Source organism: Podarcis gaigeae (genome assembly GCF_964106915.1).
Source record: "Podarcis gaigeae genome assembly, chromosome: 1".
In the NCBI taxonomy this organism is placed as follows: Eukaryota; Metazoa; Chordata; class Lepidosauria; order Squamata; family Lacertidae; genus Podarcis; species Podarcis gaigeae.
Genome location: NC_139678.1, coordinates 117,274,821 through 117,289,914, shown reverse-complemented (window position 1 = coordinate 117,289,914; position 15,094 = coordinate 117,274,821). Strand labels below are relative to the sequence as shown.

At 44.0% G+C, this 15,094-nt stretch overlaps 1 protein-coding gene across 2 annotated transcripts in view; it reads left to right on the top strand.

The window, feature by feature from the left end:
• Positions 1–15,094, top strand: part of ITGA6 (integrin subunit alpha 6) — a 69,017-nt gene that overhangs the window by 27,814 nt on the left and 26,109 nt on the right. For both annotated transcript variants that reach the window (XM_083705822.1, XM_083705821.1), the window contains exons 3-8: positions 241–320; positions 2,773–3,028; positions 7,264–7,395; positions 10,465–10,678; positions 12,318–12,511; positions 13,327–13,415. In XM_083705822.1, the coding sequence (XP_083561948.1) occupies positions 241–320; positions 2,773–3,028; positions 7,264–7,395; positions 10,465–10,678; positions 12,318–12,511; positions 13,327–13,415 (965 nt within the window). The remainder of the gene's footprint in view (positions 1–240; positions 321–2,772; positions 3,029–7,263; positions 7,396–10,464; positions 10,679–12,317; positions 12,512–13,326; positions 13,416–15,094) is intronic.

Below are 15,094 nucleotides of genomic sequence, written 5' to 3'. Positions count from 1 at the left end.
GACAGTTTCAGGTACTGAATGAATATATGGTGCAATCGTATGCATGCCTACTCGGAAGTAAACCCCACTGAGTCCAACGAGACTTTCCTCCAGGTAAATTGTGTATAGAATTGTAGCCTTACCTGTCAGCGGAGTCATAGTTAAAATAATACGTTTGTAAGTCGCTAGAGAAATGTTATTTTAGGAGTTGGGTTTTTTAAAAAACAACAACAACAAAATCCCCTTATGATAATTTTTCAGCTGATCTGAGTAAAGAAAGCAAGGAAGACCAATGGATGGGCGTTACTGTCCAGAGTCAAGGGCCTGGGGGAAAAGTCGTGGTAAGTTCTCCATGAATCACCATTCAGCAAACATGTTGTTAATGGTATTTCTCACTACAATTTTTTTTAAAAAAAAATTATTCAAAATTATAACAAGACATATTATCCAAAAACATACTATCCTTGTCCCCCCCCCCCATTTTTCCTCCCTCCCCCTCCCACACAACGCCCCCCCCCCCGGCTTCCCTCAGTTCCAGTCTTTGGTTTCTCTAGGAATGCTGTTTTCTGGCATGTTACACAGTTGTATAGATCCTCAAACTATTTAGCTGATTATTATCAATAAAAGGTTTGTGAATGTTTATTCAAAACCTGCCAAGGAGTCCAGTTCGCTTTGTTGCGTCTTCAGATACTTTGTAAAGGGTTCCCATTCATCCTTAAAGTCACAGTTATCCTTGTCTCGTAGCTTATATGTCAGTTTTGCCAGTTCTGCATAGTCCGTCAATTTTTCTTGCCATGATTCTTTAGTTGGGGTTTCTTCAGTCTTCCATCCTTGTGCTACCAAAACTCTCGCAGCTGTTGTCGCATACATGAAGATGTTTTTCAACTTTTTGGGCAGGTCTTTCCCTACAATCCCCAACAAAAATGCCTCAGGGTTTTTAACAAAGGTTAAATGGAACATTTTCTTCAATTCGTTGTAAATCATTTCCCAGAATTTTTTAATTACCTTACAATCCCACCACATATGATAAAATGTCCCCTCCTTTTCCTTACACTTCCAACATATATTTGAACTAGTTTTGTACATTTTCCCTAACTGCACTGGTGTTGTGTACCATCTGTACATCATCTTCATGTAATTCTCCTTCAATAGGGAACAGTCTGTAAATTTTAAGTCAGTTTTCCATAATTTAACCCAATCTTCCATCATAATGTTGTGCCCTACATCTTGTGCCCATTTAATCATAACTGATTTTACCTCTTCATCTTTCGTCTCCCATTCTAATAGTATGCTGTATGCGGCCTTCAGTAGTTTCACTTTCCCTTCAATCACTTCCGTTTGAAACCTAGATCTAGTATAACTAAATCCTTTCTTGCTGTCTTCTTTATGTGTTTCATATAGTTGTCGATAATGCAACCAACTTTGAAAGAACATTTTTATTTATTTTTAATTGGAAAATACTAGGAATCGGCCTGAGAAATAATTTCCTCTATTTCCAGTTTTTGGTCCGTGAATGCCATTGGTTACGAGGTCAAGAATGGCTACTATTATATTACTATCAGCCACCATTATGTAGCCAGAGCAGGCTTGAAGGAAACCTGGAAGCTACAGAAGCACAAAAATATTTAGTGTGGGGGTCCTAGCGGGGAGGAACCCACGAAACAGTCCAATGGGGAGTACGCATGTTGAGTGGCCATGGAATGGCGACTGAATGTTGGGGGGTGGAAATGGAGTGGTTGGAAATCGGAACAACAGCTCTCCACACCTCAACATTTTGTTACAGGTTTCACTAGCATCCTGTGTATACTTCTCTTGATTCTTAGTCACGGTGGTCTTCAGGTACCATTGCAACATTCATATTCTAAGGAAAAGAGAACGCATTTCCAGAACCTTTAAAAAGGTTCTTTTGCTAGTGCAGAATTCAGCAGCCAGGTTTGAGCATATTACACCGATCCTGGTCTGACTGCACTGGCTACTAATAAGTTTCTGGGCCCAACTCAAAGTGCTGGTTTTGACCTATAAAACCTTAAACGGCTCAGGACCGCAATTCCTCAAGGACCACCTCTTTCCATATGAACCTACCCGGACCCTGAGATCATCTTCTGAGCCCCTCCTTCGTATGTCCCCTCCTCCAGAGGTCCGGAGGGTGGCAGCATGAGAACGGGGCTTTTTCTGTAGTGGCTCCCTATCTGTGGAATGCTCTCCCCTGGGAAGCTCGCCTGGTGCCTTCATTATACACCTTTAGGCGCCAGGCAAAAACATTCCTTTTTAACCAGGGCTTGGGTTGATTTGATTTACATCCCTTGCCCTTTTAAAATGTGTTGTTTTTTGAAGGGGGCTGTTGGGTTTTTGTTTTTATTTTTATTATGTATTTTGTGGTTTTATATCTTCATTTTATCCTGTGAGTCCTGTGAGTCCTGTGAGCCCTGAGACCCCCCAGGTATAAGGCGGAATAATAATAATAATAATGCCATCAAACTGATGAATGCTTCACTGATATCTTCCTGCAACTGTCCTAATGAAAAAATATTGTGAGGCAAAATAAAAACGCATACTTCCAGATGATTTAAAAGTCATCTGTCCTTTGGTATGGCAGCATGTTGGCTATTCAACGCAGAAGCATATCAGTGAACTTGATGTCAGCCAGTCTAGGATTGTACCCTCTTAATTCCTCAGCCCTGCCAACCTCCATATAGTTGCCCTGTTGAAGTGCCAGTGGCCCCTTTTCGTTTCTCTTGCGGATAAGGCAGCTCAGCTTTGCTTATTGCCTACGGTGTTCTTAATGCCTTGCAGACTTGTGCCCATCGCTATGAGAAAAGGCAGTACGTCAACACGATCCAGGAAACCCGAGATATCATTGGAAAGTGCTACGTGCTGAATCAGGACCTCTCCAGCAGCGAGGAAATGGGTGGCGAGGATTGGAGCTTTTGCGATGGCCGGTTGCGAGGCCACGAGAAGTTTGGCTCCTGCCAGCAAGGCGTAGCTGCCACTTTTACCAGAGATTATCATTATGTTGTGTTTGGGGCACCGGGTGCTTACAATTGGAAAGGTATGGCTTGGATTTTTCTTCAAATATCACTCCTGCGGGGTAGCTTAGTCAGTAGAGCATGAAACTCTGAATCTCAGGGTTGTGGATTCGAGCCCCACGTTGGGCAAAAAGGGGATGGATTAGATAATCCTCGTGATTTCTTCCAGTGCTACGATTCTATGATTTCTGTTGTCTGTCTGTCTGCTGTTTCAGTATCGACAACTTTGTTATTTGTAGATTCTTGATCTGTATACCTACATTGATGCTCTTTCCCCCAAAATCAAAACGTTAGGTACTCAAACGGCTTGGCTCCCGAAAAAATCAGCTCCCAAACACCACAAACCTGGAAGTGATATCTGGAAGTTTGCGAACGTTTTTTCGGAATCCGAACGTCCGGCACAGCTTCCGATTGAGTGCAGGAAGCTCCTGCAGCCAATCGGAAGCCGTGCCTTGGTTTTCGAACGGTTTCAGGAGTTGAACGGACTCCCAGAAACAGATTAAGTTTGAGAACCAAGGCGAACCACTGTATCTGCTTTTCATGCTCCCGAATTGGTGCTTTCACTAAATTACATGAAAGTGCATTATGCTGAGTCAGATCATTGGTCTATCTAGGCCAGTAGTTCCCACATTTCCCCGCCCCCATAAACATCCATAGATCAGCTGAGAACGGGGGGCATTTTATCGCTAGGACTGGGCGATACCTGGTTTTCAACATCGTGATATATCACCAGCTAAACATTGCAATAAACGGATATATCACGATGTCTGAAATAAGGGTGGAGCTACGTAGAGGCATGGGCTGGCTTCATGGCTTTTCCCGCATAGTGATTTTTGCCGGCGCCTGCTCTTGAGATTCGCTCCCGTCTGCAGGAGGCGAGGGAGAGCTGAACCAGCAGAGTTAACAGGGGCTGCAGGAATCGAGAGAAGCATCAGTTGGCTTCACGATTTTCCTTACATTGTGATTCTTGCAAAGCACATATGTGCGCGCGCGCGCACACACACACATCATGATTTGCCATATATTGCCAGGTCAAAAATTATGAAACCGATATCACGATAATGGACTTCAAACCGGTTTTGGACGATATATCGCCCAGCCCTAATGTAATCTCCACCCCCGTGCGTATGTGCTCATGTGAAAGTATAGGGTGGCCTATACTATATATTACCAGGACGCAAGCTTCTTGGGCTTGCCAATCAGAAGGTTGGCGGTTCGAATCCCCATGACGGAATGAGCTCCAGTTGCTCTGTCCCAGCTCCTGCCAACCTAGCAGTCAAAAGCACACCAGTGCAAGTAGATAAATAGGTACCGCTACAGTGGGAAGGTAAATGGCATTTCCATGCACTCTGGTTTCCGTCACGGTGTCCCGTTTAGTCATGCTGGCCACATGACCTGGAAAAACTGTCTGTGGACAAACCCAGCTCCCTCGGCCTGAAAAGCAAGATGAGTGTCGCAACCCCATAGTCACCTTTGACTGAACTGAACCGTCTAGGAGTCCTTTACCTTTACCTTTTATAGGGTGGCCATACTCACTGCAGGCATGTGGCCCTAAAGGGTTGACCAAGGGTAAATGTGGCCCCCGGAACAAAAAAGGGTTAGTTGCCACAGCCAAGATCACTGTTAATTTTTTTGTAGTTGGGGGGAAAGTGTTTGAAAAAATAAAAAGACATTAATAGTAGTAGTAGTAATAAATAAATAAATCCTGTTGAATTTTGTGGCCTCCAAATTAAATAAAAGCCAATGGATTGGTTTGTGCTTACTTAGGCTAATAAGCTGTGAAATACCACCTTTATTTTAAAAAAAAAAAACAAGGTTGTTGTTGTTGTTGGCTGCACTCTGTCATGCCAACAGCTGTGGCCTTCTATTCTCCCCTGACCTTTCTCCTCTGCAAAAATAGCAGCGTGCCCCTGTGCCCGGCACATGAACCATGCAAAACCCTTGACCCTTGGCGCAAGGTGTACTTGAGTTTACCCTTCCAAATTCTGAAAACTGGACCACCCTGATGCGGTGCGTCAAATAAAGAGCCATTGCTTTAGTTGAATTGCAGGTACTTATTGCTTCAGCGCTTGGTTTGAAGAGTGCTCTTTTACGGCCCGGAGGAAAAACACACACGTTTGTTTAGTTGAGAGCATATTGTATACCTGTCAAAATGGAAGTGCTTGCTTTCTAAATAGTGCAGAAGTGTGTTTTCATAATTAGGGGACGGCTCTTTACCTAAGCAGCAGCAGCAGCAGCAGGGATTTAACATAATGGACATTTTTAAATGTTATGGTATTAGCGCCTGGAAAAAAAAGTTTATAACAAACATCCACGCTGAAGAGTCTTTGTGAAATACCACCTCTCATTTGCAGATACAGATAAACAGGATCCTCCCTGTTACTGCAGCCTGTCCCAATTTGTCCACATGTTGTTGCAGTGCATGTCTGTTGGTCATGCTGGTAGGGGGCCGATGGGACTTATAGACCCAAACAGCTGGAGGGCACCACTTTGGGAAAGGCCATGTACTTTTTAAAAAAAATCTCCCCTTGACCCAGTGTTCCACATCACCTGCCTTCTGTTTTAGCTAAGGCAATTCCTGGTTTTAAATGACTGTCTGTGGACTTTGGACTCAGAATGTAACTTAGCTTTTCAGCACAAATCACTTAGTTTTTTTGTATCAACCCTCAGGGTTGTGGAAGTAAAACTGGAGGATGACTGAGGGAACATAAGGTGCCGAGGACCTCCCTCTTGGAGGATGATTTGGCGCACCAGAGGAAAACTCCTTTGCCATTATTGTGCCGTTGCCAGTTCTGTGCTGTTTGTACACTGGGGCTCGGAAGAGGCCATTTTGAGGGTGGGTGGGTGTGTCAAAAGAGCACCCCAAGCTCCCTTGTTCCCCTGACAGCCACCACATGGTCCAAAGAAATACCTTACCTAGAGTTGGTGCTCTCAGTTCCATCCCATTAGAATTGAAGGTGGTGGAGTTGAGAGAACAATACAAGAGAAAAGTTATGTCTTCTCTTTCTCTTCTTACTTGGCCAATTTTCTTGGTTATCACAGCTTAGGACCGCGATACCTCAAGGACCACCTCTCTCTCTCTGAACCCACCTCCCCTGAGATCCTCTTCTGAGGCCCTTCTTTGTGTGCCTCCTCCCTGAAAGTTCCAGAGGGTGGCAACACGAGAACGGGGCCTTTTCTGCAGTGGCTCCTCACTCGTGGAATGCTCTCTCTAGTGAGATTTGGGCGGTGCCTTCATTATCCACCTTTAAGGCAAAAACTTTCCTCTGTAAACAGAACTTTGCCCCATTGATATCTGACGCCCTTTAAACAGGTGTTATTGGATTATTGGAATGTTTTTGTTTTTATTATGTATTTTGTGTTTGTATATTGTGATTTTATGTTGTGAACCACCCTGAGACCTGCAGGTATAGGGCGGTATACAAATTTAATTTAATAATAATAATAATAATAATAATAATAATAATAATAATAATACGTGGGGCTACCTTTGAAGGTGACCCGGAAACTACAACTAATCCAGAATGCAGCAGCTAGACTGGGAGCAGCCACCGAGACCATATAACACCGGTCTTGAAAGACCTACATTGGCTCCCAGTACGTTTCCGAGCACAATTCAAAGTGTTGGTGCTGACCTTTAAAGCCCTAAACGGCCTCGGTCCTGTATACCTGAAGGAGCATCTCCACCCCCACCGTTCTACCCAGACACTGAGGTCCAGCGCCGAGGGCCTTCTGGCGGTTCCCTCACTGCGAGAAGCCAAGTTACAGGGAACCAGGCAGAGGGCCTTCTCGGTAGTGGCGCCTGCCCTGTGGAACGCCCTCCCACCAGATGTCAAAGAGAACAACAACTACCAGACTTTTAGAAGACATCTGAAGGCAGCCCTGTTTAGGGAAGCTTTTAATGTTTGATGTATTACAGTATTTTAATATTTTTTGGGAAGCCGCCCAGAGTGGCTGGGGAAGCCCAGCCAGATGGGTGGGGTATAAATAATAAATTATTATTATTATTATTATTATTATTATTATTATTATTGCATCACATATTTGCTGCATCCTGCAACTTCAACCCAAGTCTAGAATGGGGCCCATTACACAGTGTTGCGTCAATGTTCCTCCCTCCCTTTCCCACAAGGATTATACCATAGTTGCTTTGTCTTCTGTTTGCGTTAAAGTTTATTTTATTCCCCTCCCGCTCCCCCTTCCTTTGTCATTCATCCCACTTTTTTGTTTTTTGCCATTTCATATTTTTTTCCCCTAGGAGTGGTGCATGCAGAGCAAAGGAATCAGTCATATTTTGAAATGGGTATCTATGACGATGGGCCTTACGAAGTTGGCGGGGAAAACCAGCTCGATGAGAGCCTAGTTCCTGTTCCATCTAACAGTTACTTAGGTAGGACGAAGCTCTTCAGAGATCTCGAGGAAATTTCACTACCCAAATGTGGAGCGATAAAGTGAAACGCTGTTGGAAAGTAATTCAGTTAAGGATCCTCCCCACCCGCTTGTGTTTAAACCAAGAGCTTTTTGTGCATGCCCTCCTTTGCCATTTCCACCACTGCTTTGAAGTGTAAAATGGTACTCTTGGTTGAGGTACCTCTAAGAGCTGCTAATGTAATGAGACATTTCAGAGCACCGATGAGGACTTGCAGATTTCTACATCGTGATTATAACCTCTCTGTTTCTCTCTCTATGTCTCTCTCTGTCTTTCTCTTTCACACACACACAGTAAATACTAAAAAAAATTCCTTCCAGTAGCACCTTAAAGACCAACTAAGTCAGTTCTTGGTATGAGCTTTCGTGTGCACACGAAAGCTCATACCAAGAACTGACTTAGTTGGTCTTTAAGGTGCTACTGGAAGGAATTTTTTTTTTTGTTTTGACTATGGCAGACCAACACGGCTACCTATCTGTAACAGTAAATACTGTATGTGGATTAGTAGCCCTAAGCCATTTTACCTCAACATGTGTAGCACAGGGAAGTTTAATGTTACTCAACAAGATTGTGATGGCTAAGAAATGACACTTCATGGTATATCTCCAGCGGATAGGGATCCCGAATTTGTCAGCTAACTTCTGAGGCCTCTTTGCAATGCTTTAATGGCTAACCCCCCAAGATTGGTGTGTCATATGGCAAATTGTCGAGATTGCATTTTTGTTCGCCCTCGCTTTCTGAGTGCCAGTTGAGTGCAATTTTTGCGGCGTTTTGCAACAAACGGTGAAAACGATTCCTTCTTAATGCAAACGGTGAAGAACGGCAAACAGCTCACCGGCGTTTGCGCATGTCTCCTCCAAGAAGGGATAGGGGCCCTTAAGGATTGAATAGCGACCCATCTGTAAAAGCACACTTTGGGATGAGATTTTGTGGGGAACGTTTGAGGCCAAGGATGATATTTTGCCATTAAAACTGATGAAGGGGATGGAAGGAAAAGTCAGTTCGTGTGTAAGCTGAGTTAATATAGCGTTACTTTTTTTAAAAGCTCTGAGGCGTATTTTTCGCTCTATAAGACGTACTTTTATTTTACAATATTTTCACCGTACTTTTCGCTCTATAAGATGTACCTTTCCCCTTCTAAAAAGTAAGAAGAAATGTATGTGTGTCTTATGGAGCAAATGCAGGCTGCGCAACTATCGCTGAAGCCAGGAGAGCAAGAGGGACCGGTGCGCGCCGATCCCTCTTGCTGTCCTGGCTTCAGGGATAGCTGCGCGAAGCCCCTTCAGGGCAATGGGAGGAACGCTCCTCCTGCCCTGAAGAGGCTTGGCATGGCTATTCCAGAAGCCAGAACAGCAAGAGAGATCGCTGCTTTTGCTGCGCAGCAATCCCTCTTGCTGTTCTGACTTCATTTCGCTGGAGAGGTTCCTGCGCAGAGCGGGAAAGCTGCGCAGCGCCCCTTCAGCAAAGCGGGAGGAGAAACGGAGCCCCTTCCATTTCTCCTCCCCTTTTGCTGGAGATGCACTGTGCAGAGAGGCAGAGAATATTTTTTTTTCTTGTTCCCCTCCTCTAAAACAAGGTGCGTCTTATGGCGCGAAAAACATGGTACTTTACAATCCAGGACTTTTTTAGCCCTCACAGCAATCTGATCCGGGTGGAGGTTTCCATGAATCTGACTCCCATTTGCCATGAGTGAAAATCTGTAAATGTTAATGGGTATTGAAGGGTAGGAGCGCTAACCCCCAACCTCTTGTGTGGCAACAGGTCACATGCCCTGTAGCTTCAGGCAAGGCCCTAAAGGATGCAGCTTGCCTATATTTCCATTGGTAAAACTTCTGCTCTCTTTCAGGTTTCCCCCCTAAGTCTCCATGTTGTTATGCTCTCTGCTTAACCTGTCCTTCTTTCTTTCCTTCATCTTCTTTCTCCACCCACATTTGCAGGTCTCCTTTTCCTGACAAGTGTGTCTTTTGGTAGCCCCGATCAGTTTGTGTACAAAACACTGCCTCCCAACGTCAGGGTAGGCAAGGCCACCGATCTGATGATGAATAGCTATCTAGGTTTGTGACCTCTGAATAGCGGTTGTCCATCTCGCTTCCTTCGTTACATTCCAGACTTTCAACATCATTGTTTTCCATTTCAAGTTGATGCGTATTGTGGAAAATGCTCAAAAGAGACGAGGGAACTTCTGAAAGTTTTGGGCGAAAAAGAATCCTCAGGACTCGAGCTTTCGGGGTGCTGGCTTGGCTAAGGGCCTGCATGTCATGGATGGAGAACCTGTGGACCTCAATGACTGCTCCACCAAAACGTGGATATAGGGAAGCCAATAAGATGAAGGTGGCCGCACCAAAGAGGGAGTGCTCAAATTGTTTACTGTACCTGTGTGAGCTGAATGCAGAAGTTCAGCATCAGTACCTGGGGGAATCGCTCCATAAGCATGATAAATTTTTCATGAAGTCTTAACATTCCTTTAACATCATGGGAGCGCTCTGTTAAAGCAAGTGAACACTTGAATAGATTTTTATTTATTACAAAGTCTGAAGAAAGCACAACGAAATTGCTGTGAACGTGGCTCTCTGAAATCGGCACTGTATACAGTGGTACTTCGGTTTTCGAGTGACTCGGAAGCCGAATGTTTTGGTTTTCGAACGCCGAAACCCCGGAAGTAAACACTTCTGTTTTCGAACGCTCCTCAGAATTTGAACGGCTTCCGCTGCGTTTCCCCCCCAATTTTCTCCACTGACTTTGCAGACTGCCCTTTGCGCCTCGGTTGTTGAACATTTCGGAAGTCAAACTGTCTTCTAGAACGGATTACGTTCGACAACCGAGGTACCACTGTATGTGCTGTTTTGAGTCTGCTTCAGTGTCTGCTGGGAGAGGACAGGTTTAAGCTTTTAATGTACATGTGTAGACCCTGTTAGGTGGGTTTTCATTGACCTTGTGCTTCCAGTCACCCCTTTAACATAGCAACAATCACAGAGGCCCTACAATAGCACCACACCTTCAACTGTTCGTCTGTTTTATGTTGTGCGGTAGGTTTTTCTCTGGACTCTGGAAAAGGCATCACTTCGCAGAATGAGCTCACTTTCGTGTCTGGAGCTCCGAGAGCAAACCACAGTGGAGCGGTTGTCCTTTTGAAAAAAGACACTGTCATTCAACGGGCATTGTCTCCCGAGCACACATTTGAAGGCGAGGGGCTGGCCTCCTCTTTTGGCTATGATGTGGCCGTTGTAGACCTCAACAGTGATGGGTAAGCCTGCCCTCTGGCTTCTCTTTCTTCTAGTACCATGGAGAAGTGTGATCGTATCTTTCTTTTTTTGCAAAGTGGGAGAAACATAGCTGTCAACGTTTCCCTTTTTTGAAGGGAAATTCCCTTAGGATTCCTCGCAAGAAAAGGGAAAAGTTGACAGCTATGGGGAGAAATGAGGCTGTTCCTCATTAGGTTATGGCAAACTCAGAAAAGTGTAAATGCACCATTGCTTTTAAGAAAAGCAACCTGCCCGTTTTCATAAAACATAGCTGGTGGACCGTTGAATGTTTTCACACTTCCTGCTCCCCTGACCCTCCATTTTAAGTGGTTTGAGTAAGTAAGCTTACTCACTGTAAAACATTCAGCAAAATGGATTCTTTAAAGAAGGATCTCAGGGAATATAGACCGGGGAAGGTGAACCTGAGGACCTCCAGTTGTTGCTGGATTTCAGCTCGTCAGCCCCAGTGAACAGGGCCAATGATTTATTATTATTATTATTATTTATGTATTTATACCCCGCCCATCTGGCTGGGTTTCCCCAGCCACTCTGGGTGGCTCCCAACAGAATATTAAAAATACGATAAAACATCAGACATTAAAAACTTCACTAAACAGAGTTGCCATCAGATGTCTTCTAAAAATCAGATAGTTGTTTATTTCATTGACATCTGATGGGAGGGCGTTCCACAGGGCGGGCGCCACTACCGAGAAGGCCCTCTGCCTGGTTCCCTGTAGCTTGGCTTCTCGCAGTGAGGGAACCGCCAGAAGGCCCTCGGCGCTGGACCTCGGTGTCCGGGCTGAACGATGGGGGTGGAGACGCTCCTTCAGGGATGATCCAGCAACATTTGGAGAGCCACAGGTTCCTTATCCATGACCTAAACAAACCATAGTAAGTGTAAGTCTAGAGACAATGGATAAAACAATCACCATTAGCTGTACTGCTGGATAAGTGTTTAATGGTTATTGTATTGTTTAAACCAGGCATGGCCAGACTTGGCCCTCCAGCTGTTTTGGGACTACAATTCCCATCATCCTGACCACTGGTCCTGTTAGCTAGGGATGATGGGAGTAGTAGTCCCAAAACAGCTGGAGGGCTGTTTGGCCATGCCTGGTTTAAATAAACAAACAAACAAACAAACAAACAAACCATAACCCCTTCTACTGTGGCCCAGAGGATTAAACAGAACTTGGATTTGGGAAATCCCGATCATGAACTTTGACTTGAGTCACTCTTAGGAGCGGTGCAATCTTGTACATGTTTACTCAGAAGTAAGTCCCATTGAGTTAAAAGAGGCTTACTCCCAGGTGAGTGATCATAGGAATGCAGCCCAAGCTCCATACATGCAAAAACTGGACGAGCAATGGCCAACTTGGCAAGATGGTCGCGAGTTCAGTGAGAATAAAACACCGTAAAAAAAGACAGCAAAGTACTGTAGAAATGGCCAGGGGGGTGGAAATCTAGCCGTTTATCACTGAACTTCTTAAAACTGAATTCAAGAGATCTCTCTGAGCAGCTGTATTATTGGGAAGCCTTGTGTTGAATTGTGCACTCTGCTGAACATGTTGTCTTTCTGAGGTCACTTTTATCACCTGCTTCTCACAGTTGCCCTTAAGCACAATGAACTTGTTGTTTTCTCAGTTGGCAAGATATTGTTGTTGGAGCGCCGCAGTACTTTGACAGGGAAGGAGAAATTGGCGGTGCAGTGTACATTTACATTAACCAGCAAGGCAAGTGGGAAGGAGTCAAACCAGTTCGGCTCACAGGACCAGCAGACTCCATGTTTGGAATCGCAGTCGAAAATATTGGTGACATTAACCAAGATGGCTTCGAAGGTAAGCCGGAAAACGATTGGTCTGCTCTTTGATGATGATGATGAATTTCATTTCTATACCACATTATATTTTTAAGAACAATATTTCAAGGCAGTTTGCAACCTACATCAAAACATCATATAAAACAATCCAGAATGTTATTATTATTTATTAAATTTGTATACCACCCTTCATCTGAAGATTGCAGGGTGGATCACAAGATAAAAAAGACAAAATGAGGACATAAAAGACATAATAAAGCAAAAAAACAAAACAAAACCCCAATAACTTGCTTTCTGGAGAAAGTCAAATAGAATGTATACATTCAAAGCAACATGATTAACGGGAAACTAAATATTTCAAGATGAAATATTACAAAGGAGGTTCGACTACAAAAGCACATTTAACATAGCAAAATTAACAACAACGAAAACCACATGAACATTTCAAAGGAAAACACTACTAAAGGAAGTTGTCATCATTCATTCCATCTCTATACCGCTTTAAGAACACACATTTTAAAGAACACATCTCAAAGCGGTTTACAACAACATGACAACGTCAAATAAAACAATCCAGAATAAAACAAATTCAAGCTCCAAGGAAGATCCTTCTCTAAGTGAACATTTTGTTTTCCCCAGTCGCCTGCCTGGCATCCAGAGATCTCCACGTGGTCGCCATTGGACCTGCGCCAGCTGCCAGATGCGTCTAATTTCTGATTCTCGGGCCTGGACAAACTCCATGGGCCCTGCCTTATTTGAGCAATCCATGTAGCTTTGAAAACCTGCATGTTCAGTTTGACTGTTGTTGTCCTTCTCTTTTTTTATATACAACAGATATTGCTGTAGGGGCTCCATATGACGACTCTGGCAAGGTGTATATTTATCATGGCTCCAAGGACGGGATAAACACAAAACCAGCACAGGTACTAGCTAGTGACGTTCGCTTCTCCTTCCAGTGGAACTGAAATATTTATTTCGCTTGTTTCCTAAGCTTCTCCCAAGCAGCTGTCCACTTATAGTTCTCTGCCACCTGCTTCTCTCTCTCCTTAGACTTTGCACGCCACTCTCTTCTCTGCCTAATATCTTTTCATGTAAGACCCCATCTGTACTATACATTTAAAGCAATATCATACCACTTTAAACAGTCGTGCTTTCCACCAATGCATCCTAGGAACTGTAGTTCATTATAAGGGCATTGAGTGTTGTTAAAAGGTAAAGGGACCCCTGACCATTAGGTCCAGTCGTGGCCAACTCTGGGGTTGCGGCGCTCATCTCGCTTTATTGGCCGAGGGAGCCGGCGTACAGCTTCTGGGTCATGTGGCCAGCATGACTAAGCTGCTTCTGGCGAACCAGAGGAGCGCATGGAAACGCCGTTTACCTTCCCACCAGAGTGGTACCTGTTTATCTACTTGCACTTTGACGTGCTTTCAAACTGGGATCCCTATTCCCCTAATAGAGCTTCAATTCCGGAGTTTCCTGGAAAGAGGGGTTGATTGTTAAAGCACGCTGGAAATTGTAGCTCTCTGAGTGGAACAGTTTTGTCCTACATTTCCTCAAGCTATTCCTCTTAAGAGACGCTGCTTGCTAAGTCTTTTGCCTTCTGTAGAAAATAAGATAAAAGCCTTTATCCTGTTGTTGCAGAATTCAGCTCTTCCTTCAGATTTGTATTATTATTATTATTTGTATTATTATTTTTTTGCATGTGTGGAGGATGGCCTGCCTCCTAATAAATGCAGACGTAATATTCCTTTATTGTTTTAATTGCCATTGATTTTTCTGTTTTTACTTATAAGCTTTATGCAGACAGGAAATCTTGGGGGGGGGGGGAATTGACTATGTGTCCCAATGGCTTGTCAATGGACTCTTTTAACTGCATTAATCAATAATTCTTATAATGACTTATGGTTCTGGAGATTGGTGTTGATGAGATAGATGCTTGGCTAGTTCTTTTCAGTGGGAAGCGCTCACCTATTTTCCATTGATACCGTATTGGTCTGAATATAAGCCTCACTTTTCCCCCAAATTCCAACCGTGAAAAGTTGAAAATGCGGCTTAAATTCGCAACCTTACAAAAATGGGCTTTTATACGATATCGCCGCTGAAACAGACATACGGTAAAACGGAACAAAAAAATGTTTTATTGCCGATTTGCGAGCTTGAGACTGTTCATTTGCCGTTTACGGGAGTCAGTGCCTGTGGAATTGCAGCCAATTGAATAGCGATTTGCGATTTCAGCGATTCTACGGTAACTTTTGCGGGCTTGCAAGATCAAAGGCTTAAATTGGCTCGGAGTTGCAATTCTACCAACCGCAGCGATTTTCAGCCTGTAACCCAATTTTAAGGGAGCGGCTTATATTCGGCTATTGTCTCCCCCCCAAAAATTTTTTTAAGGTGCGGCTTATTTGCTGGTGCGGGTTATATTCTGGCCAATACGGTAGCCTATGATTCTGTGACATTTGACAGCACCCTCTTCCATAGTGTGTACCCCATTGTGGCTCCTTTCTGACTTCCTTTAGCTGTGCTCCCCTTTTTATGACCCTTTTCTATGTCTGATTTACTCTCTGCCTTTTTCCTAAGGTGACGTTCTACTAATTGCAGGGCG